The 24,962-nt window shown below is 37.4% G+C and overlaps 1 protein-coding gene across 1 annotated transcript in view; it reads left to right on the top strand.

Moving 5' to 3' along the window:
• The window catches only part of LOC149138083 (glutamate receptor 3.1-like), a 39,292-nt gene extending 27,385 nt beyond the window's left edge, over positions 1 to 11,907 (top strand). Inside the window, exon 6 of the mRNA XM_089450240.1 lies at positions 11,779 to 11,907. Within this exon, the coding sequence (XP_089306366.1) occupies positions 11,779 to 11,907 (129 nt within the window). The remainder of the gene's footprint in view (positions 1 to 11,778) is intronic.
• The last annotated feature ends 13,055 nt before the right edge of the window (positions 11,908 to 24,962 follow it).

Genomic DNA, 24,962 nt, shown 5'->3' with positions numbered 1-24,962 from the left:
AAAGTTTCAGAATGAAAACAAATTGGTTTCCATTTTTGAAGTAAAACTACACCCATTGCATAACCACTAGCATCTGTTTCAATTTCGAATGGCTGTTGAAGATCTTGTAAATCTAAGATTGGTACTGTGACAATTTTCTGCTTAAGTGTATCAAAATCTTTTTGTTGTATCTCTCCCCACTGAAAGGAAACTTTAGAAGTTGTTAAAGCATGTAACAGTGATGCAATCAAAGAAAACTGAGCAATACATTTTCTCCAATATTGAATTGCACCTAGAAAATTCCTAACTTCAGTCACATTTTGTGGTCTTGGCCATTTAACAATCACATCGATTTTAGTTGGATCTATTTTCAAATTACCACCTCCAACTATGTAACCAAGATAATTCAATGAAGTTTTCCCAAACTCACATTTGGAAAGTTTAAGGTACAATTTTTGCTTGTGCAACACTTTGAAAACCTGTTTAACATGCCTAACATGCTCTTCCATACTGGAACTGAAAATCAAGATATCATCTATGTAGATTATGTCAAATTTATCATTGTATAGGCGGAATACATCATTCATAACCCGCATGAAAGTTGTTGGAGCATTACACAAACCAAAAGGCATTACTAACCATTCAAATAGTCCCTGCCTAGTTTTGAATGCAATTTTCCAGATGTCATTTTCTGCAATGAAAATTTGATGATACCCACTGCGCAAATCCAACTTAGTGAAATAGACTGCATTTTTCAGTTGAACAAGTAAATCATCTATCCTGGGAAGAGGATACCTGTTTTTTATTGTGATTTTGTTCAAGGCCCTAAAGTCGACACACATTCTCCATGTCCCATCTTTCTTAGGAACCAAAATTATGGGTGAGCCACATGGAGATGAGCTGGGTCGAATGAAACCTTTTCAATCAACTCTTGGATTTGTTTCTTTATTTCTTCATTCTCTATAACTAACATGTGATACATTCCGACATTAGGAAGAGGGGCATCAGACAACAATTGTATCTCATGTTGTATTTCTCGTTTAGGAGGAAGATGTTTTGGTTCTTTAAATAGACTTTGAAAAGAATCTACCACTTTAACCAATCCATATTTAAACTGAGATTCACAACCGGAAAAATCATCATGTTGATCCTTATGTTGTTCTTTTACAACCATGAGTACATATCTATTACTTGAACTTATTAATCGCTTCATCTAATTAGTAGTAACTAAATCCAAGTGTGTTTTGAGTTTATGTGTCATGACAATGTATTCATTCCCATATTTCTTAAGGTGATATTTATGCTCTTTCCTATGAAACACTGCATCATGATCATAGAGATAAGGAATCCATAGCACTACTCCACATATGTCTGCTGGAATCACATCTAAATCCACTTCATCAATGTAATTAGTTGTGATGGAAAATTTTAAATGACACTGCTTTGTGACACTAATCTGAGTCTCATTTAGCCAACCTAATGGGTATGGTCTTGGATGATTCTGTGTCTCCAAATCCAATTTCTTAATTAAATCTTCAGATATTAAATTTGCCTGTGATCCACTGTCAAACAATGTATCTATTTTTTGTGTTTAGAATTTATCCTTATATGAAATAATTCGACTCTTTTATCCTCATTCAAATGATTTATGTTTGAAGAAGTTGCAGAAGTACTAGAACTTGAACCAGTGTCAGAATCTTTACCTGTCGAAACCATTGCGGTTATTTTCCTTTCATCCCCTGAGTTGGAGCCCAAATCTTATCGGATTGCTGCATTAGCCTTCTTTTCACCTTTCTTCTTCTGGAACTTCTTCGGTCTAAGTTCTGGGTGAATTTTCCAACACTTGGCTTCATCATGTCCGATCCTTTGGCAGTAAGTACAAGTAGGTCTTTCACTTTCCTTCTGAGTTGTCGTTGATCTCTTTCCCTTAGAATTTCTCTTCCTCTTGTTGTCTTTGGAATCTTTGATTTCCAACTGTCTGGATGCTTTTGGTGAAAACTTGAATGGTCTTCCACCTGATTCAATATGTATGGCTTGAACACACACTTCATCAAAGTCATCAGGATTAAACATCAATGTACTTTAATAAAGTTTCATGTGTATCCAATGGAATACCAAGCACCAAAGCTTTCTTATTGAACTCTTGAGTAAACTCGTTAACATTCTGCCCTTTACCTTGCCTCAAATGTTGCCAATCCATAACAAATTGTTGCATGTATCCCAAAGGATAGAATTGTTTTCTGAGAGCTTTTAAAAACTTAGACCATGAAGAGATGACTTTACCTTTCTGCTTTACATCTATTTGAGTTTTACTTTCCCACCAGATTAAAGTTGTTCCCCCCATTCTAAGTGTATCTAACTGAATTTTTGTTTTTTCATCAGAAATGTTATGAATTCTACAATACACTTCTAACTGCTTAATCCAGTTATCTATCTTTCCAGGATTCATTTCACCATCATAAATAGGTAGTTCAAATTTAACATCAAGTTTCAAAACAGATGATTCTCAGGTTTCTTTTATCTTTCATAATCAGAACTGGAAGAAGAAGAAGAAGATGATGATGATGGAGATGATGGAGGAGAAGGAGGTTTAGCAGCCTTGCCTTTTCCCTTGTCCTTCTTCGATGTCTTTGAAGAATAAGCTGCATCTCTCGCCTTCTTATTTTTGTATATATCTCCCAACATCTGCTGCATGCTCAAAAGCATTTTCTGAAATTGTTCTTGATCCATGACCTTCCCTTCAGGAGTTTCACCTGCATCGGATCCTGTCATTGTCGATCAAAAAGCGACTTTTCGCTTTCCAATTTCTGGATCGAACTCCTCAAGTGTTCCTTCTCTCTATCATGACCTTGACCTAGTTAACATTCACTGGAAAAAATTATACAAAACACAACCTGCTCTGATACCAAATTATATGATCTGAAGTGGATCATAAATAAAACTGAAGTAGAAATGAATATTTTCCAACAGTGAACGAATTCACTTAATGTGGAAAATTGAAGGAAAGAAATTGATTTACGACTTAATCAAGAACTTAATAAGCATAATTAAACATGGATTTGCAACAAAGAACAAATATAGAAGACATCAAACATTGATTACGGAGTTTTTCCCTAATGGACTACGTCTCCGGGTCTGCTTTCAAGATGGGCATCCATTTTATTAAGGATTGAACCAAGGAAGTATTTACACAAAAAAAATCCATACTAAATTTTCTCACAGACATCTCTAGTCTCTTTCAATAGAAAGCTCTCTCTCCTAGCTTTCCAATGCATGTCTCAGTTCCCAATTCTGCCTCTGGATGACCAAGAAACACTGAAAACAAAACTGCCTTTCTCTTCAGCAATCTGACTACATAGTTTCAAAACCACTATAATGTCTTCTCCATGAGTAAAAGGATGAATTTATAGTGTTGTAGGTTCATTCAAACTCCTTTTGGCTAAACTTGGCATGAATGGTTAGCATTAAGGATTCATGGGTCTCAGTCTTGTCACATAGTGACACATAGAGATAAGGTGCCATGGTGGTTGATTTAAACAACTATGAATAAAGCAAATTAAAACCCAAATTTAGACCATAGGTTATAAATTGCCGCTGTCAGTCAGCTAATGGCGCAGAAGTTGTTGATGGTGGCATGTGACCAGGCATGGTCTAACCAAAGGCGGATGCTTGGGTGGTTTATCTCCGACGGTTCCACTGACGGTTGGCGGTCTCCCAAACTTCATCCCTGACTATTCACATTACAAGCTCCACCTGACAAATTCCTTTCCCACGTGGTTACGGTCCTTCAACGGTCATGGCTTATCCCAACTGTTCTCATGCTGACGATTCCGCTGCAGTTTTCTACCCACGCGGTTAACTGTTTTACATTGGATTTATATTATAAAGTCTGAAAGGTTTGTTTGCCAAGGTTTTGTAATGTTAGATGTGCTAGGTTTTAGAAATTAGGCTTAGGTCTTAGGACTTTAGTTCATGAACCCCATTACATACAATTTTCCCAAAATATCAAATTCAAGCCACCTCATTAACCATGAAGACATACTGGCGAAGCTGACGAAGTTGAAGATGCATTGACTTCCTTGTTGAACTGAACTGACATAAGATCCTCCTGGATCAACCACCTCCACCCTCACTAAACCATGATCACACAAAAACTTGTGCTCCGATCACAACACAACAGAACTTGGAATGCCATCTAGAATCCCTAACTATCCTTGAGTAATTTTCCGTCTCCTTGTCTCTCCGGCTTTACCGCAATCCAAACTTGGATCACTAAGCCCTAAATCAGGAATTATCCCTCAGGCTTTATGGTGTATCCCACCAAAACTAGTCAAGGGATTCCTAGGCCTTTGAGAATGAACCTTGAGACCACCTCCGCCCAAGATTCTGGAATGCATCCAGCAATTCCAAAGCTATAAAACCGAAATAAGCATCCCAACATACCATGGCATTTGGAAAAAGGCTAGGATAGGCTAAAATTCACTGTCATAACGCGACAAAACCATGCCACTAATAGAAAGAGAACCATACACCAACATGCAAAGCCATGCATGTCCCAACCAGTTAGGAAATCACACATGCAAAAGGTTACCTCCAAGTATTCTTGCTGAAGCTGCTTGATCCTTCTTTCCTTTCCTTGATCCTTGCTTGATTTTCCTTTCCTTTCCTTGCTTTCCTTTTCCTTGCTTGCTTTTCCTTTCCTTGCTCTAAACTAGAGTGCTCCAAGAAAACTCTAAGTGACCAAGAGAGTGAGAGTGAGAAAATAATAAGAGAGCTCCAAACTTGAACTTGCCAAAAGCCATGAACTGATCCTCATAAGCCTTTTTATGCATGAGGCCTCTAATTTCTTCATTTTCCATTATTTTCCTTCAATTTCCTCCTCACATGCAACCTGTGACCTTTTACCTTCCTTTTCTCCTAATTTCCTTTATTTTCATAAATAAATGTGCCAAAATACCTTTTTCGCCTTTTAATGCCTTTGCCTTTGCCAATTTCCTTAGCCAAAACACACATCCAGTGATGCCCACTAGGATATCTTTGCGCAACATTCAACTTGGAATACGTGTCCCTTACCTGTGGTCTTATTTTGCCTTTATTAACTTTTATTACAAGAACTTTTCATTAGGGTTGTTACAGACATTACAGTAAATACAAGAAATTTTCCTATTGGGATATTTATTATGGAATATTTAAATTCTAAATTTTCATATTAGAAGTAAAATTTCTAGCAAAATATTACACTGCTATTAGAGTTGTGCATCTTGCGAGCCTGAGAGTTATTGATAGCAGATCAAGTTTTATTTGCAAGATTGAAAATTCCTATCGTAACTTCGGTGGGATTTTCTTTTACCCTAGACTCAATTTTCCATCTTCGGTTGTACTCGATATCACTCTAGTTGGTCTCTTATTTTCCAGTAAATTATTTTTGGAAGTGTTCCTACAACTAGTTCGAGCGTTTTTTTTTTCTTTTCTTTCAGGCATTATTAGATCGGATCTAGTCAGAATTTGTAGACAGAGGTCATCCTTAGGCAAGAATCCAAATGATACATTTGAAGAGGGAAATCATTGATCATCTCTACTTCCCCTATGGATTAAATTAACTATCTTTGGGACAAGATCTATATCCACGGGGCCAAATTATTATCAAATTATCAAGGCCAAATCATCTACATTGTATATTGATTTAATGGTATTTAGTGGTTGATATTTATGAGAAAAACATTGATTTTCCATTTACTGTAGAAATTATTTACTGGGCAGATTTATATTTTTATTTTCTTGGCCTGTTTTCAAGGGTTCACATTTTATTGCGGGAAATTTTCTTTCCATCTATTATTTGCAGATGAATGGTATATTATATATCATTTTGGGATTCAACTGCGTTAAGTAAGTCATTCACGTATGACCATTTCCATGAGAGGTAGTCGTAACTGACTAATTTCTCATGATTTTTGAATAGTTCACTTAGCACTCATTGCATCGGGTGATGCTCACAGGGGTGATGCAAAAAGTAAGAACCATGATATTGTCCCCATACTTAGAATGGTATATTATTATTTATCCTACATAAAATAAAATGATTTATTATTATTTCCGCAAATTATTCCACACTAGATATTACATGGGGATTGATTTTGCAAAGATTGTCTTTCCAATAATTATTGTAGGAGAATATTGCTATTGCATGGGTTTATTACCAGAAATCATTATTTGTAGGAGAATTATTTATGGATTTATTATTATTTCGTTTTCTCAACGAAATCTCTACAAGGGTTTATTATCTCCACGAAATATAATTTATTTCCAACCCTTGTTGTAGGAGGTCAATTTTGAGGATTTAATTATTAGTAGGAGAATTTTCTTACACACCAACTATTGCTACATTGGGTTATTATTATTATTGCAACATCTTGTTTCTCCGCTATTATTTAGAGGAAAATTCAATCCCATTATAGATCGATTTATCAAAAGGGGTAAATCGATTTCATTGAAGAAAGCTAAGGAGAGAAACAAAAGTTTAAGTATTGAGATCCATTGATGCCAAGCCACTTTTTCATCACTTTCCTTTTATAAATGTCACATAAATTAACATAGTAATACATCAATTGGTTCTCTGGGCTGCAACACTTTTGTGGATAAAAAATGCAACAACTTATAGATCATAATTAAGAGTGGAACAACATGCCTTTCTCTCGGAAGTTCCATCCTACCCTTCAATAGTAAAAGGATATCCAAAAAGAAGATCTAAAAAGTAAGTTTCTCTTTGACTTGGATCCAGATTGCAGGGTACAAAGTTAAAATATTTCTTCCTATAATTGGACGCATTAGACATGTCTCTATGTCGAATAGAGAAATCAAATTGGAAAAATTACAGTTGGGCCCTGAAGCCATCCATGCTTTCTTTGGTACAACCCAAGTTCTTGGAACATTCTTGTAAAAAGTTTAGACTCACAATCGCCTCTTGTCTCAGTAAAACCCTAGCCTTAATAACGCCACTATTGCCCTGCAATGATGACATCATGAGAAGGATTTTTTGGTTGATGACAAAAGCCTTGCAAGGGTTGGACAATATCATGGTTCTTACTTTTTTTAGAGGTGAAAAATTTTAGAACGCATGGAAAAATTCATATTGGGTATACTTATGCTTGATCTAGAGTGTAATGACTTAATCCTTCAGATGCTCCAGTACTTTTGCACTCACATTATAACAACTCATCCAGACATTGTCAAAACAAGCGTGTAAAACATGGTGTCCCTATTATTAGTTGAAGATGATTTCATTTGTAAAAGCCTAAGATCCAAGTTGTTATCAATTTGGAAAAAGGAATTAATTTTATCACTAGTTGCCTATGAACTAGTTGAGAGGTTGGTCAGGAAGAACATAAAACTTCTTAGAAGGGAGCTAACGAAGAAGGAGTTGACGAGGATTAATGGAGAAAGAAAGAACAAAGGGAGTAAAACTAGTAGCAAGAATGAGCTAATAAAGAAAGGTTTATGCTTTATCTGCAAGGCACATTGGGAATCTAACCATTCATTCCTGCATGATAGGAAGGAGACTACATGGGACAAGCACGAGAATATTCCTTCTGACTATGAGGATTATTCTATATTTTGGTCCATTAATTTTTTGGAGAGAACCTATGAAGAATTTGAGGAGTCAAGCATAGATGGTAAGCATTAGTGTGATTACATTTAAAGAGACTTGCAAGATAAGTCGATAATGATAAGCCAACATGACAAGCACTTAGAAGTGCATGGAGAAGGGAAGGAGCAAATTTTTCCTAATGTTATTGATGAGGTAGAATTTTGTACCACTAAGTCCATATATTTCTAGGAGAACATCCATGGAGGAAATGAGTAGTTAAGTAACTATCCACTTGAGCAACAAAATGTTTTTTTTGAGCATTGAAGGGCAAGGAAAAGACATTCAAGGAGACTTGCAGGATGAGTCAGTAGTGATGAACACACATGATGAACACTTAGAGGTGCATGGGTACAACATACATGATGAGCACTTAGGATTGGATATAAGGAGGAGGATGAACAATAGATTGTTTACACATGTGGAGAAGGCCAGGGAGAAGGAATCCAGGGAGACTTGAGTGAGGAGCTAGTAGTAGTAAATATGCATGATGAGCATGAAGATGAGGGGGAGAATGACAAATGTAGTGTGTAGAATGAATACATTTTAAGAGAGATGGTAAGAGGCTCAAGTTGGAGCTGTGATAGTTGGGCCAAAAAATTCAGCAGGGCACTAGAATTACTAGGAAAGGACTTCCAGGAAAATATTAAGCATTACAAGACAAATATTATGATGTTGAAGCAAAGAATTTGGAAAGTCCGAGGCATTGTCTTACAGGAGAACAAGAAAATTGAGGAGCTCATAGGGGGATGTGTCGAGTCAACAACCAAGCTATATAGTGTTGAGGAATGACTCAAGTCCCTCATAAGGTAGCAAGATAAATATACTTGGAAGTCGCAGAGTAGACCTCTTCAGGGATAAGCATTGATAGGGTTTTGCAACTCTATCAGCTTACCTCTATGCATTGGAATAAAAGGGGAATTTTTTTACAGATGGACCTTGTGGGAGCCTTCCAGATGGGTTTTACAGGTGGGGAAAGACCAAGCAATAGTCCAACAACTTAGGATCATCCTAATTAGGATCATAGTAGTGCAACATCAACATGATGGTATTTTTTCTCGTGTGAGTATTTACACATAGGACAAATGCCAATAGATGGATTGGCAAGATATTATGAGTTGGTACCTGATTGATGAGATGAGTCTTGGTAGGAAATCCTTAGCTAGGGACATAATACAGTTAGAGCCATGATGCAAGGGCTATGAATTTTGGTTATGGTGGCATTGGGATCCAGGTGGATCTGTTGATGGAAAGATGAGTCAATGATTGAATTGGGATCTAGGTGGCAGTTCATAGGCCAATGGATCTATTTGTGGGCAGTTGATTGAGAGGTTGATTGAGGATCTAGGCATAGAGGGATCTATCCTTGATTGTGTGATTCAGTGGCATACTATGACGATTTAGTGGTTCATATGGGACCTTGGTATTGGTACTCAACTTCTTTGGCCAACCAGACTGGTAGACATATGTGAATTTCTTGAGGGAAAGAAATATTGGGGCAAGAGGATTTGTAATATTCCTTTTTCTAATGGTGTGGCTTGGATGGACTTCCATCATTGGTGGCAGCCATGTTATAGGAGTGAAATAACCCTTTTCGATGTGAAGACATAAAATATATGGTATTTATGGTATTTTCCCATGGCATTTTCCTGTGGTATTTTCCCATGGTATAATAATAAAAGATTCTAGAAGATTATAGAGAGTCCCATGAAGCCTTTAAAAAGGAGGAGGAGAAAGGAATTTAGATCATCCTAAATTTGTTATTTTTATCGTATATTTTGTCGAGGACTTGGCCTGGCCAGTTCCATTATGATCCTAGGACAAAAACTCTGCAGTGACATTAGGGGAAATCAGAAAAAACCCAATCCTACTAGTCTCTTAAGTGGGTCCATCCGAGTTCCACAAGTGACCTTCATTGTCTTATTTCGTATTTGGAAGGCATTTTATTTATTGTAAAATAACTTGTTGCATTTATTTACCAATATTTCGTGCTTCATGGTATTTTTTTATTTCTCGCAACAATTTTGGTTAATGTCAGTAATGTACAATATTTCTGGCTCATGCAAACTATTTACTTTCTATAAATGATAAATTTTTTATTTAAATATTCTTATGATGAATACATGCTATTGAGATTATGTGACTAGGGTTTGGAAATAATTATTAAAGTTCCGGTAAAATCCCCATCTAGAATAGATGCTATGTTTTGAATCATTTACTGCATCTAAAATAATTTTATTTGGAATGGAGGGTTATCACAGTAAATTATTTCTAGTGAATGGTATTATGGAATTTTGCACATAAATTATTTATGGAATTGATGAAATAACTCAATTTATGACAAATATTTTACTGCATAAATTATTTCTTGCAAGTTCCAAGTTTTAGTTCCAGATTATTCGGCAACGACATTACAGTAAATTCCAAAAAAAATCTTATTGATATATTTACCATGGAAGATTTAAATTCTAAATTTCCATATTAGCAGTAAAAGTTTGATCTAGAATATTACAGGCCGTCACGAGAATAATCGTTGTTCTTTGTAATTAACTAGGTGCAATGAAGTCCCATCAGATAATGATGCCAAGAAATAAAACTTGTTACATTAATTGTTGTTATGGAGGTCGAAAATAGATCATTTACCGTCAAATATTGGTTGTAGATGCGGGACTTCACAGGCCCTTACAAGTGTGCACAATATATTTCTTGTCGACCTACCAACCCAAACTTATTTAGTCGGTCCCTAATTCTCTAATCCTTTCAATCAAGCTAGTTCATGCTATTCGACCCGTCCTCGGTAGGCTAATTTCATCATTCCATACCAATTCTTAGTTTTGACTACCTCGATGATTAGCCATCCATTCTAGTGGATGGTTGGCTCTTTATATGGACATTAACATTTTGATAAGGTTTGTAAATGTCAAGTTTGACCAATGATAAACTTTGTTAATCATGAGGTGCTTCAATTCATAGTGGATCATGTGTTAGGAGAAGATATTGGTGAAGACCTCAACTAATCAAGATTAAAACAAATAGTCGTTAAGGGGGAATTTAGAGTATGAAAATCTTACTTGTTATGATTATTGGTCATGATTAAATAGAGTATTTTCTTAAAAGAAGTTTTTTCTCTTTATGAAATTTATTAAATCTAGTTGGGTTGAGAGATATTTTCCAAATAACCAACTTCCTAAGTTGATATGTGGTTGAAATATTTACTCAACTAAATAATTGTGTGAGGAGAAGATTATTTTTATATGAAAACTCATTCATAGATTTATATAACATTATTTGATAAATTAATTAACAAATAAATTGATTATGCATTTGTAATTACGATAACTTGGAAGGAAAATGCTCGAGTGAGATCGATCAATAACCTATGTGGAAAACTATGTTTTATTTTGATGGGGTGAAATAATATCATAAAGTATAATTATGTTTTGCCTAGTGTAATAGACTATATTACATAGTCATGTCCTATAAAAATCTCGTACGATCTAACAATTCCATTGTGTCGGGTTTTAAGTATATTGCTAAAATCCTTATGGCTGTGTCTAGTAAATTGATTCGAAGTGAATAAAATAATAAACCTTACTGATAACCGCTAAAACAAAACTATTAATTATCATTATATTAAAAAGATTATATAATATATATTTTTCTCATAGAAAATGAATAATATTTTTATATTAAAATAATTGTTGGACACCTAATCCTAAATGGGTTAGTGTGGAAGCCGAATAGACCAAAGCAGTCCAAGAGACCTTGGGATCTGAAACCCAAGAGTCACATAATGTACTATAAATGTAAATCTCTTGTTAATAAAATTGTACTGCATGATTTATCTTTCATATCCCTTGTGCTGTCCATGTGTGTTTAACATGGTATCAGAGCAGGCGTATTCCTGCCCTGCATAATTAATGTGAGCCATTTGTCTTATGGCCTTTCTGTGTAGTCATTTCTGCCATCAATTCTGCATCTCAGGAATATTTTCTCACGAATATTTTTTCAGCTACATGTTAGCTGCTCCTGGCGCTGTCCAGCACTGTCCAAGCGGTTCTTCTGACATGTCTGTCTGCCATATTTTTACCTGCGCTCTCTGTCCATAAGCGTTTCATGCTCTCTCACTGATTCATAAAACGTCTCTGACTGTTCAGCTCTCTCACTCATTCATAAACGTTTCTGACATAAAAGTCTCTGACCTGGTAACTGCGCCTGTTGCATACTATGTCAGTGCGGATTCAATTGAAAATTGTGGCTTTGTGTTGAACGTTTTGGAATTTTGAACGTTGCTGTTGAACGTTCTCTGCTTGGTTGGTATACTATAATGCCATACCATCATATCTCCGCTATGGTCACCGAGTGGTAGTTACGGAGCCGGTGCTCGCCTCTGAGAACGCAGAAATTGATGAAGCCTTCCGGAATGTCTGAGGAAAGCTCCTCACTTATTTCTTTAATGTGTTGTTGATGAGACTCCAAGGCACCAGTAACAACCGTGAGCTGCCCCTCCAGTCTTTTCACATTTGCCCGTAGCACCTCAACGTCTTCAAAATCAGGGCTGCGTGGACGCTGTGAGTATGTTTGCTGAGTCGACTCTGAAACGGACTGGAAGTAGAGCCTGTGAATGTCTTTGTTCGAACATTGGTGTTTGCATACAGGGCAAGTAGCCTTCTTATTTGGCGGACAGTATTCTAGCCATTGTTGCAAGCATAGCTCGTGAAATACGTGGCCGCAGAGGGACACGGACTGGAGATCCTCAATAACGGGCTTGACATCTTCATAGCAGATTGCACAGATGACCTTGGCCGCATTTCCAGTATCTCTGATTTCACCGACCATTCTCTCCGTTGTTTTTTAATCGCATGTCATGTGTGTTTAAAAGCTCAGACAATTCCCTCCACCTTCACGGCCATGGCGGCCTCAGATTCCTCTCCACTGGACACGACAATCATCACAAATCACTTGCATATAATTTTGTTTGGAGGACTACTGATTATTTCAATTTAGTTTCACACTATTCACATGTGAAGCAATTAGGCATTTGTTTATGGAGGATAATATTATTGTTATATCTTTTTTAATAAATGCGGGGGGAGAATATCAGGACCGGGTAGTTTCAGAGATAGGGTGTGTACGCCTGCGAAAAGATTAAAAAAAAGCATTGGGCTAGCACGTTCAGCGTTTCAGGTGGCCTGGCCCGACAAAGGGTTGCCTTCCCCCTGTGACAGTAGTACGTTCACCATAGCTTCGTGCTGCCCCGGATGGGGCGCTTTGGGACTGCCCACTTACTTTGTTTAAACAGAAAATGTGAATTTATAGCAACTGATTACTGTTATTTATACTTCTTAAGCTGTTAATGGCTACATCCAATATCAAGATTGTGTTCAAGTCTTTGTGATTCTTAGCTTTTCAGCAAGCTGTACTGTGCCAGTCTGGTGTTTGTGAGTTGGACATTCTTATTTTCTCTTTTCCAGATTGAAATAGCATGCATTGATGCTTTCTGAAGCAGGCCAGAATGGAGAAAATGAGAGCAGCCATACTTGCTCCAGCTTTCTGCCAGTTCCTCTAAATCTCAGGTTTACATTGTATACATGGGAAGTAAAGTGCATGATGACCCGGAGCTAACCTCATTCCAGAATCACGAGCTTTTTGCTGCTGCCTGAGTTATCTCTTACTCGAGTTGATTTTCTGCCACCTGAAGACAAGTTCACACCTGAGTCCTTGAATTCGAAGTACTGAGTTTGCTGAGAATGCATAAGACCGAGTGCATCAGTTGAACGTGGCCAGATTTAATTCCTATGACTGAATCTCCAGTTCTGAGCTAGCCACGAGTTCTAAAAGTGACAGCAAGGGAGTCGTACACCACTTGACAACTACTTCTGGACCGAGTTTGCTTTCTTGGTGCTGTGTGTTACATCAAAGATAAATTCTGGGCAGATTGCTAGTGTAAAGAAGCCGAGTTTGAAGAGATATAGGGGCTGCAAATTAAGCTAAGCAACCAGGTTCCAATATTTTATTCACCTTGTTTATTTGGCCACTATTAGGAAGCAAACGACCTCTGTACTTCTATTTGTTGACTGTGTATTCAGATTAAAAAGAAAAAGTTTATTTATGGGTGCCACTGCTATATATATCAGTATCCTTATATAACCTCTGCACCGAATTGATTATCTGGCTTCTTCCTCTACATAATTTACACACAAGAAACCAAATGACAATGCAATGGTAACTGAATCTCCATCTCTAAAGGCTTCTCTGAACTCCCGTTTCCGATTCAAAACTACAGCTCGCCTCGCTGAGTTCATCTTCCTGATCTGAGCCGAATTATAAAGTGTTTGTACTTGGAGGAGCTCAAACACAGTTATCTAGTTACTTAATATATTGCTGCTGGTTGGTCTGTTGGTATTCTGGGTCAATTTCTACCATACCAGAATGAGTTTGTCACAATTTGGATGCCATTTAGAGACTATTTGTGTGGCTGTATATTCTTCTCATTAGCTGATACTGAAGTGTTGATATACGTTGAAGAGTGAAGGAGTATTTGAAGGATCCAAGCAAGTTTGCAGTTGTTGCTGCCCCAGTTGTGGAATTGTATTTAAAACTCATTATAGTGCATTAATTCCTTGATTCCACTGCTGCATAAAGATTTTGGTGAGCTGATTGTAATCCTTTATATTGCACACTGATCATTTGCTGACATTTATAAAGGATATTGCTGTGTACTGTGAGTAGATATTACTTTTCTGCATTGAGTAGTAGTTGTGATCAGTTTTTTAAGGTGTAAATCAGACATTGAAGAAAAAATGGCCAGAACCAGTGAAGTATTACAGTTCCTTAAAACTCTGATATTATCTACTGTTGATGACACATTACAAATCAGCAAAGGATCTCTCTCAGAAATTCAGACATGTTTACAAAATGCACAGGAAAAGATCGATTTTTTGCAGCTTGAATCACAGCTACAGCAAGAAGAGCTACATCAAAATAGACACCATTCTGAACCTGTTTTTGTTCAGAACATTGAGACAACCACCCATCAGCAGCATGTTAATAAAGTTACAGTTCATTCAAATAAAGCAACAGTTGTATATGCAGATGCAGAAACTCAGTCTGCACTTCCCAAGCCCATCATCAGACCTTGGGAACAGCTTGTCCACAACAAGCACAAAACTGGTCTTGGATATGACAAGGACTTGTCCTTTCATATTCCAGACTATGCCAAGCCCATTCAGTTTCAGAGTGCTGGATTCATTCATGACAGTTCAGCTGCTCCTCATGACAGTTCAGCTTCAGCTGTTCCAGACTCTGCCCCTCTTCCACAGCAACAACAACAACAACAACAACAACAGATCATAAAATGCCAACACTGTGACCGAGTTGGCCATCTGAAAGATCACTGTTTTGATCTTCATCCATGTGAGCACTGTCATAAAACTAGTCATTCTTCACACAGATGCTTCAAAAACAAACGTCCTGCAAGAACAAAGATTCATCTTGGATGGATCGCTTCTTGGAAATGGGCATCAACAGCCAAGAAGATATTCCAAACACATGTCAGAACTTGTTCCAGAATATTGAACAGTCTTGCAGTCGAGTTTTCTCCATCATCTCACCTTGTATCTGACAGGGGGGAAATGATGGTCATCTACAAGCTTCAAAGTCACATCAAGCGAGCCTGAGCCACAACCTGCCACACCAGTTTCAGAGTTGTAGCCAGCGACAAAAATGCCCCTGAACATGCCTTCAGTTGGCAATCTGGGACACTTCCTCTAGCATAAGACTTCAGCTTCTTGCCAGTTTCGGAAGCATTCCAGGAACACAATTGAGAACACTTCCTCTAGCAGAAGACTCCAGCTTCTTGCCAGTTTTGGAAGAGTTCCAGGAATTGCATTAAGCATTCCAGAGTTGTTGGTTATCCTTAAACCATCACAGGTTGAGACTTCCCTTTTCAGGTTGAAGTTTTACCTTTTATGCGGGGTGAGACCTCCCTTTTATGGTTGAAGGTTTCCCTCTTTAAAACAATAGGATCACTTCCTCTAGCAGAAAACTTCAGTTTCTTGCCAGTTTTGGAAGAGTTCCGGGAACTGCACTAAGCGTTCCAGTGTTGGTGGTCATCCTTAAACCACCGCCCTTTTTACCAACATTTCATAGAGCACATTCAACCTAGTGCTGCCATGCATTTTTTTGCACATTTTGTATTACAGCGCTTTTCTTGGACTCATACATAACCCTTCGGATTAAGGGGGGGAATGTTGGACACCTAATCCTAAATGGCTTAGTGTGGAAGCCGAATAGACCAAAGCAGTCCAAGAGACCTTGGGATCTGAAACCCAAGAGTCACATAATGTACTATAAATGTAAATCTCTTGTTAATAAAATTGTACTGCATGATTTATCTTTCATATCCCTTGTGCTGTCCATGTGTGTTTAACAATAATTAATCACATAAATAAAATTTTAGATTATATTGGTTTTAGTGGATATTTTTCTTCTTCTTCATCATCATATATATATTAAGAATTTTAAAATATTAATTTTTATAATTAAAAAAAAATTAATAATAATATTTAAAATTAATTATATTATAGTGGTCACCGATATGTGTCTAAACCACATTGGAAAAAATAAATAATTATATTCTATAAAAATTTTATAAAAAATAAAACCTATTATGAGAAAAACATTATCAATTATATTAATATAACATATTATTAAAAATAAAATATCAAATGTAAAAAAAGAGAGCATTAGATTTTATTTAAAATATTTATGAAAACAACAAACATGTCATCTATATACAATACCAAATAAATAACATGGTCACCAATTAATTTAAAATATACAGTGATCTTCTTTGCTCCTTGTGAAGCCAAGTCCTCGTATATATGTATCAAATTTTTGATACCATATCCTTGGTGACTATTTTAACCCATATAGATATTGTTTTGACTTGAATTATAGTTCTTTCTTACTCTTCATTGCAAAGCCTTCTGGTTGCTTCATGTAGATCTCTTCTTCTAGATCCCTATGAAGAAATGTTGTCTTCACATCCATCTGTTCTACTTCAAAATCAAAAGTAGCAGCAACAAATAATAGTAATTTAATAGAAGTTAACTTGGCAATAAGAGAAAAATCTTTAACAAAATCAATTCCTGATACTTGGGAATAACCTTTTCCTACCAACTAAGCTTTGTATTTCTCCACCTTATATTCTACATTAATATTCTTCTTAAAAACCCATTTGTTGCCAATGAGTTTCCTTCCAATCGGTAACTCCACCGCATCCCAAGACTTAGTTTTATCTGAGGCTTGATTTTCTCCAACCATGGCATTTTTCTAATGTTTTCCATTCTCTAAATCACTGCCTCCTTGACAGTTATGGGATCATCATCAGTAATAGATAAATAAAAATTTGAACAAAAAGCAGATGGACTATACCTTTTTGGTTGTATTCTCTCTCGAACTGATCTCCTCAAAACTAGAGTGTGCGACTCTTTCTCTTTTGATTCTTGTTCTTCTATACAGTATGATTCTTCCTCCTTCAGTTCAAACTCTATCTTCTCTAGTTCATTTTCCTTTGGTAGGACTTCATGTTTAATAACATATTTCACTTCTCTAAACATCACATCTCATCTATACACAACTTTCCTTGTTTCTGGGTTCCAAAGCTTGTATCCTTTTAAACCATCCTTATATCAAATAAAGATTCACCTTTTAGATTTACTTTTTGTTGGCTTAGGGGGTCCTAACCCAGGTTCTGAGTTAGTTGCGCCAACCAAAAAAACCCTACACTACTAGCCCTCTTGGCAACAACTCGTGTAGCGCAGCCTGCAGTCTCACCCGAAGCAGTATGCGAGGATGCAAGAACCAAGTTTCTGCATCCACAGACTAGTGTGATTTCTTCCAGTGATTTAGATCTGCCTCTGCGCATATCGATATACTTCTAGGGATTGTTACTGTAACTCTGTTAAACGGCCTTCAAACCTTCGTGAAGGTCCATGATCAATCCTTGTGGACCCTTATCTGTCAATTTACCTACTTACGCACATCAGAAAGAAATCCTAAATTGGAATTCGCACAGATCTACTTAATTCATCAGAAAACATAAGAGAAATCACCAGAAACTTTGCAGAAGTGCCTAAGTATTCATTGGGTGCATTATTAAGATATATTCAAGATAATCACATAACATTCAATCAGTATTTCATAAAACATTTCATTCATCAGTAGCATATAACATTAACAGAGATAAACAGAAATACTAAGTAATTCTTCAGAAAACTGCCCTATTGATCTTCAATTCGCTGATTACAAACTCAAACTACCCTGCGCACTCAGCTGCAGGGGTCCATGCACTCAGTTGTGGACTCTACCCAGGCCTCCATGCACTCAATTGCAGATCCTTCCCTTCTCTACCTAGGTGCAGGAAGCATAGTCTTCTTGCCTTAGCTCCAGCCCAAGACTTTTCAACCCAATTTTCTCTCAAAAACCCTATGTCCAAACTTATCCTTAAACTCGCTAAGACTCGACCATTTATAGGCATTTCCATATAATGCCATGGTCTGAGGACCATGGGTGAATCTCAAAACCGACTCAAAACTTTACTTAAAACAAGGGGCTAAGCCCCTTTGACTCTTATTCAGCTACACGCTCCGCTTCCACAAATTGCTGAGACTTTACATCTTTTACAAAATTTGTTACAAAAAATGACTAATTAATTCCATTCTTCCCCTAGGGACCCCATTCCAACAGGCCCCCAACACAAAGTTTGTGACTCGCCCTCGAGTCACTCAGCGGTTGTTCTACTTTCTGGTGGAGTTCATTGAATGCCTTAGTCAATGCTTGTAGCTCCGCAGTACTCTGTTCTGTTGCCTACTACACTTCCTGGACCAGTTTCTCTGTGGTTGGTCCCTCTACTGCTAGCTATGTAGTCCTCTATGTCTACTGCATAGCCTTCAGCTTCTCACGAATGGTCTGTGAGAACTAGTTGGCTTCCTCTGTCCAGGGTTCAAGCCGTGCATTGAGCACAGACTTCTACTTCTGCAATTCCTGAATGTGTAACAACTTTTCTTTACCTTCATGTAAGCACGCAAAATGATAGACTGGCGCAAACGTTCGTGCTTTCATGTTGATTTCATCATATTGTTGTTGCGTTTCCCTAAGTTTTGTGCTTAACTATTGCAACATAGGATCCTCCTGCAATTTATCCCAAAGGCCCAGTGCCTGAGTGAAGAGCTTGTCGCACCCTTGAACGACGACATCTAGCTGGTCCATGGATTCTTTAATTTCCACGTTCCTTTGTTCCCTAACCTCAAGCGGTGTGGTTGGCTGCAACTTCAACTGCAGCTCAGCTATCTACATCCTCAAGTTGAAAGTCACCTTGTTGACCTTTTCCTTTGAAGCATGCAATTCAACAGCCAATTTCCTTACCTTGGCTCATGCCTCTGCATCATCAGGTATACCCAACTCAGGTACGGATTTGTAGGCCTGCTCGATCACTGTAACCAAGTTCTGACGTTGTGTGCACAACTCCTCCTGCTCCTTCAGGGCCTAAGTCTTTTCGACAAAAAGTTGTTGGTTGTTGACTTTGAACTCACTAATGGTAGTGAGTGCACGTTGTTCTCTGATTTCTAGCTCATCAGTGACCCCCGGATGTAGCGCATGAAGGGACTCAAGCGGTAGTGCGACAAGGTTTAGTCCCATGTCTTTCACTGTGTGAAGCACCGCACGATGCTCATTTGACTCCACGTGGATTGACCCTTCAGCTAAAGGAAAGACTCTTACGTCCTGAGGCCAGTCAATCTCTGATACTGCACTCCTTCCCTATGTTAGGCTTTCTTGTGCACCGCTCAGCTTCCCTACATCTGCCTAAATTCTATTTGCTTCGATCTGAAGCTCGCATAGATCCTTATGGATGCTCCCAAGCATCTACATGTACTGCTGCTCGAATTGTTGCAACACCTTTTTCATTGTGTCCTGAATTTTGTTACCGATATCATTGAGATTTCCCTCTGTCCGCACCATGGGATCAACATGTGTATGTTTATCAGACTTCTATTTCTTTCGCTGCCCACGTTGCTGCTCCTACGTGCACTTCTTCATGACGAAAGGAGTGGTTTTCTCCTCACCACCACCTCCTCCTTGCCCAGACATCTCTTGCTCATTAGTGTGGTGGGAAGCAAACTTCTCGCTTTCCTCTGCATCCTTCTGTTCACGCTCTTTCTGCACTTTGTCAGCACACTCCTTCTCCATACAGGCCTTCTTTGTAGCTGCCGTAGCAACCTCATTCCTATTTTTCTCAGCCAATGTGCACGCAACTTTTTGAGAGATGTCCTTCCTCTTATGCACAACAGATATTTTTGCGCCTGTGCTTGTTCCTGCATATAACTCCATAGGTCTGCACCATTCCTATCCCAACACTATCCAACTTGGTTATTTTCTCCTTTAGAGCATGTATGTATGCATCACAACCAAATACCCTGAGATGTGAAAGAGATATTTTATTACCAATCCATACCTCATCTAGACTCTTATAATCCAATGTTGATGAAGGTGATTTATTAAATAGGGAACACGCAATATCCACTACTTCTGCCCATAATTCCTGCCCTAATCTAATACCATTGAGTATGCTTCTTACCTTTTACATCAATATCATGTTCATTCTTTTCGTAATTCCATATTGCTAAGGTGTGTATGGAGTAGTCTTTTGTCATGCTATATCACACATTTTACAAAACTTTTCGAATTCCTTCTTGTAGAACTCTTCACCATTATCTGCCCTCCACTTCTTAATTTTATTTTTATTCTTATATTCCACCAAAACCTTTGTTTAAACATGTCAAAGACTTTAGATTTCTTCCTGAGGAAATATATCCATATATTCCTTGAGAATTCATCTATAAACGAGACATAGTACACAAACTTACCTAGTGATGAAACCAATACAGGTCCAAACACATCACTATGCACAAGATCTAATATCCATTTTTCCCTCTTAGCACCAAAGGGAAACTCACTCGATTCTGCTTCTCATATACATAATGTTCACATAAATCGAAATCTAGAGAGAAATTAGACATACCTTCTACCATACCATTATCATGCATTATTCAAATTTCCTTCTCTCCAGTATGTCCAAGTCTTTGATGCCATAACATAGTATTTTCTCTGGATACCACTAGATTTTATGCTCCACTTTTAGGAACCACATAAATATTTCACCATTAATAACATGGCTATGCAACAACTTGTATAAATATCCAATCTGAATTCACCACATCAATACCAATGTTCCCCGAGCCATCTTGCGGGTATCTTTCTCGAACATTGTTTTTACACCCGCATCATCCATATTTATTACAAAAATAAATCTTTGGCCAATGCAGGAATGTGCTAAATATGAGGAAATGTTTGAATCCTTCCAGCTTGAAACTTCAACTTGACTTTCCCATGTCCTATATTCTGGTCTTCCGATCATCCCCTAGGAAGACATCAATACCCATCATATTTCTCATACTCATAGAACCACTCCCTATGGGGAGTCATATGAAATGATGCACCTAATTTAATCAACCATGCCTCATGATCTACATGTATACTTAAATAAGAATAAAATTACATAACGCCTCCTTCATATAGGCTGTTTTTCTCCTCTATAGAAGAAGCATAATCATATCCCTTTCTTTTCTCATGAGTTTTTTATTTGTGGTCCTTTTGGAAGTGCCCTTATTTTATGCATTTCCAACATACATTTATAGATTCTCCAGGATATTTAGATCTCCATCTAGATTTAGATCTTCCACTTGAGGACTTATTTATATTTCTATTCTAGGACCGTCCTCTACAGATAAGGCATTTCCATTTTAGCTCTCCATGTTTTTCCATGTCATCTCCTCTAACAACAAGGATGACATTATTTCATCAAACTTCAAGTTACTTGTACTACTACCTATATCAACAACCATACTATCCCATGAGTCTAGTAGAGAACATAACATACTGATACACTTATATTTGTCTAAAATTTTAATATCAATAAATAAAAATTAACTTACAACAATATTGAAGACAATTAGATGCTTTATCATAGAGTCTCCATCCTTCATTCTCAATTTATACAACTTTTTCTACACGAACAATGTTTTCACTACAGACGTAGATTGATACACAGTCCCTAACTTGTCCCACAAAGCCTTTGTCATAGATTCACCTTATAGATTCAACAACATTGAATCTGAGCGACACAATCATATTTTTCTTTTTTCCTTCGATCTAACTTCACCTAGTCTTTTTTTGACATTCCTATTGGTTTCGTATTCAGATCTACAACAATCAATTGATATCTATCCACCAATAGATCTTCCATCTTGAGCTTCCACAACTCAATTTTTTGTCCATTGAATTTTTCGATCTCTATCTTTCCATTGTTCACCATTTTCTTTCATCGTAAGAATCGATCCCATAGATCTCCCACAATAACTGGGTCTACCACAGGCTTGAGAAACAAACCCCTCCACTGCAAAGGTGGCCCCTTAAAGCCGAAACTGCTATGATAGAAGATGTAGGTTTTAACCCTGTACATAAATTATATGCAAACAGATTCTTAAAATAACAAAATATATAATGGCAAGAACATAAAATATACACATAGATTTTTTCCTAGCACCCAAACTAGGAAAACCATATTGATTTTTCATTATTTTCCTTTCAATGTTACAATACATTATATACATGTTGAAGCCTTCATAAACCCTAATCCATTAACCCTGGATTAGAACATAACAACAGTTCCCTTTGACCAGATCTACAAAATACCACGGGAAAAACACCATCATGCCTAAAACCATGCACAAAAACCATGTGCAAAACCATGTGTAGGTCTACCCACCATCACTTGGTCTACCCCCCATCTTTGGGTCTTCCCAACCATTATTGAGTCCACATTAAAAAGAAATCTCAAGGTTCTACCCCTTCCCATGTGTTACACAACATTTTGTCACTGTCCCTGTACTCCCCGTTCCATGATCCTGGAGGACCTCTACAGTGAACCCTACATTCTTTCCCATCATGAAGAAACTCCCATTATGTCCCTCTTCATGAGTAGAACAATTCCCTTTTGCATCATTTCCCAAGAATCTTCCTTTTACCCTAGTTTACAAGACCGATGCTAATGACCCATTCCCTCGCGCTGATTTGCAAAGCTTGAAACCATTCCTAGCGCTGTATGGCACAATTGAGCCTTTTCTCAATCACGTCGATCCTCTTTGGAAAGTTTTTTAAATATGGATTCGTAGCTTCTAGGTCTAGAAGCTTCGTAACGGAAGTCTACTAAATGCTTGGGCTGGATGGAGTCGAGGAAGTCAGTTTGGGCTCCTTTCCCCTATTAAGATGGAAAAAACCCAAGAGGTAAGGCCTCTCCCATGATAAGAGGAACCATATCTGTTACAGATCCATTTGGGCACATCAAATCCCAACATCCAAATCAGTGTTTTAGGGCTCATCAAACCCTAATTTCAGTTTCTACGTGCCCTAAACAAGTAACCCCTTTGAATGCCTCCTTCCCAGATAGTTTCATGACTTGAAGACATACAGAAAGAGCCTCTAGAGGGACTAGCACAGGTAAGCCCTTAGGAAGGTGCACTACAGAGCAGTTGAGTCCACTGCCAGGGTGCTCTGCAGAGCACTTAGGCTTCCTTTCACCTGCGTTGGGTGAGAATGAGCAAAATTCACATAGGGTTTGGGGAATATTCTTATATTTTGGAGTCATCTAGAAGGTTTCCTCACTTATCAACTCCTATGAGCTTGAAAATGGATGAGGAATGAGTTAAGGTGCATCTTATCCTCTCATCACTTCCTCCATGGAACTAATTCTAAGTATGGAAGGCCATTCAATGCCACAATTTATGACAAAACCTCCTTCATCTTCCTATAAATTGAGCACTCATCTAAGTGATCAGGGTCTAGATTATGTTTAATTGTGAGGAGATAATGTTGCTATGAGATTTGGATTTGAAGCAAGTATTGTAATGCTACAAGTTTGTCATGCTTTTGATGTGATGTGGATGGGATCCAAGATGGAGGAATGGCTTTGAATCAGACACCGATGGTTGTAATTCCTTCTTCTATCTAATAAAGTGTTTGAACCTTTTTCCATATGTTTGTATTGTTTCATAATGCTTCTATGTGTGAATTGTATGTGATTCCTTTCACTTATATTCTATAGATCGTGTGTTTTGATCGGTTCTTTGTTTTCTGTTGTGTTTACAGGGTACTTCTCAAGCGTATTAAGTACGGGAAGGAGCGACAGGATCGATACAAGGGAGACGAGAGGAAAGCAGAGCTACAAGTAGGTCTTCTTATCTTCTCATCTTATCTATTGCTTATAGGAAAAGTCTAAAATACTTTAAACTGTTTTTCTAGATACAACTAATTATCTAGGGAATTAGTAAATTTTATCCATAGATACCAAATTCTCCAAAACAAATTGGCGACTCCACTGGGGAAAGATCTGATTTCCTAGTAGCTTATCCACTTCCTAAGACATCCTTACAGACCTTATTTGTGTTCATAGATTGTAATTCAGCTCTTTACATTGAAAAATTGGTCAAAACTGTGTCAAATTTCCTCTTGAAATGGCTTACTGTCACCAGCGCAGACTTGTGAGGGACACAGTGCACTGCAAAGCACCCCTCACTTAGATACAGTGTTTTGAAGCGCATTGTCTCCCACTCTGGGTTGCGTTGATCCTCCTAGGATCATTTTTTCACCTTTGGATTGAGTTTTTTACCAAATTTCCTCTATTTGATTGCTTGCTGATTGATCAATGAATGTCATGTCTCAGAAAACAAGTTTCTATCTGCTTGTCTAGCCCTACTTTGACTTGATTGATTAATGTTTCTTTAATGTTTTCTTTGTCATTATCAGTCTATAAGTCAAAGTTAGAATATAGTTGATTAATCTTCATTCGAAAGAAAGTTTCGTAAAGTCTTCTTTTCCTTCGAAACAAAACTGTCGTCAAAGTCTTTGTTCTTATTAAAGATTGATTGATTGTATGTGCATATTTCTTTTTGTTCATCATAACATTAAGGGATTTGAAAAGAAAAACTTGCATCGTTCATATTGTAGTTTGTGAATGCTTGAAAGGAATAGCTAAGGAAATTGCATTAGTTGTGCTCTTTGCTCTTTGTCAAAGATCTGATTGCTCTATCCCTACTAGCTATGGTTTTCATTGTTAAATTGAATGAAAATAATGCTTATCATATTAGTTGCATTTTAGGAATTGAAAACATACATCACGTGGTGAACCTTGAAAGGCAAATTCTAAATAAGATCAACTTAA

The sequence above is a fragment of the Pinus tabuliformis genome, chromosome X, assembly GCF_031772625.1.
Source record: "Pinus tabuliformis cultivar Carrire ecotype Pingquan chromosome X, CPIR1, whole genome shotgun sequence".
Lineage (NCBI taxonomy): Eukaryota > Viridiplantae > Streptophyta > Pinopsida > Pinales > Pinaceae > Pinus > Pinus tabuliformis.
The sequence above is the reverse complement of the archived record's forward strand: the minus strand, read 5'-3'. Positions and strand labels throughout refer to the sequence as shown.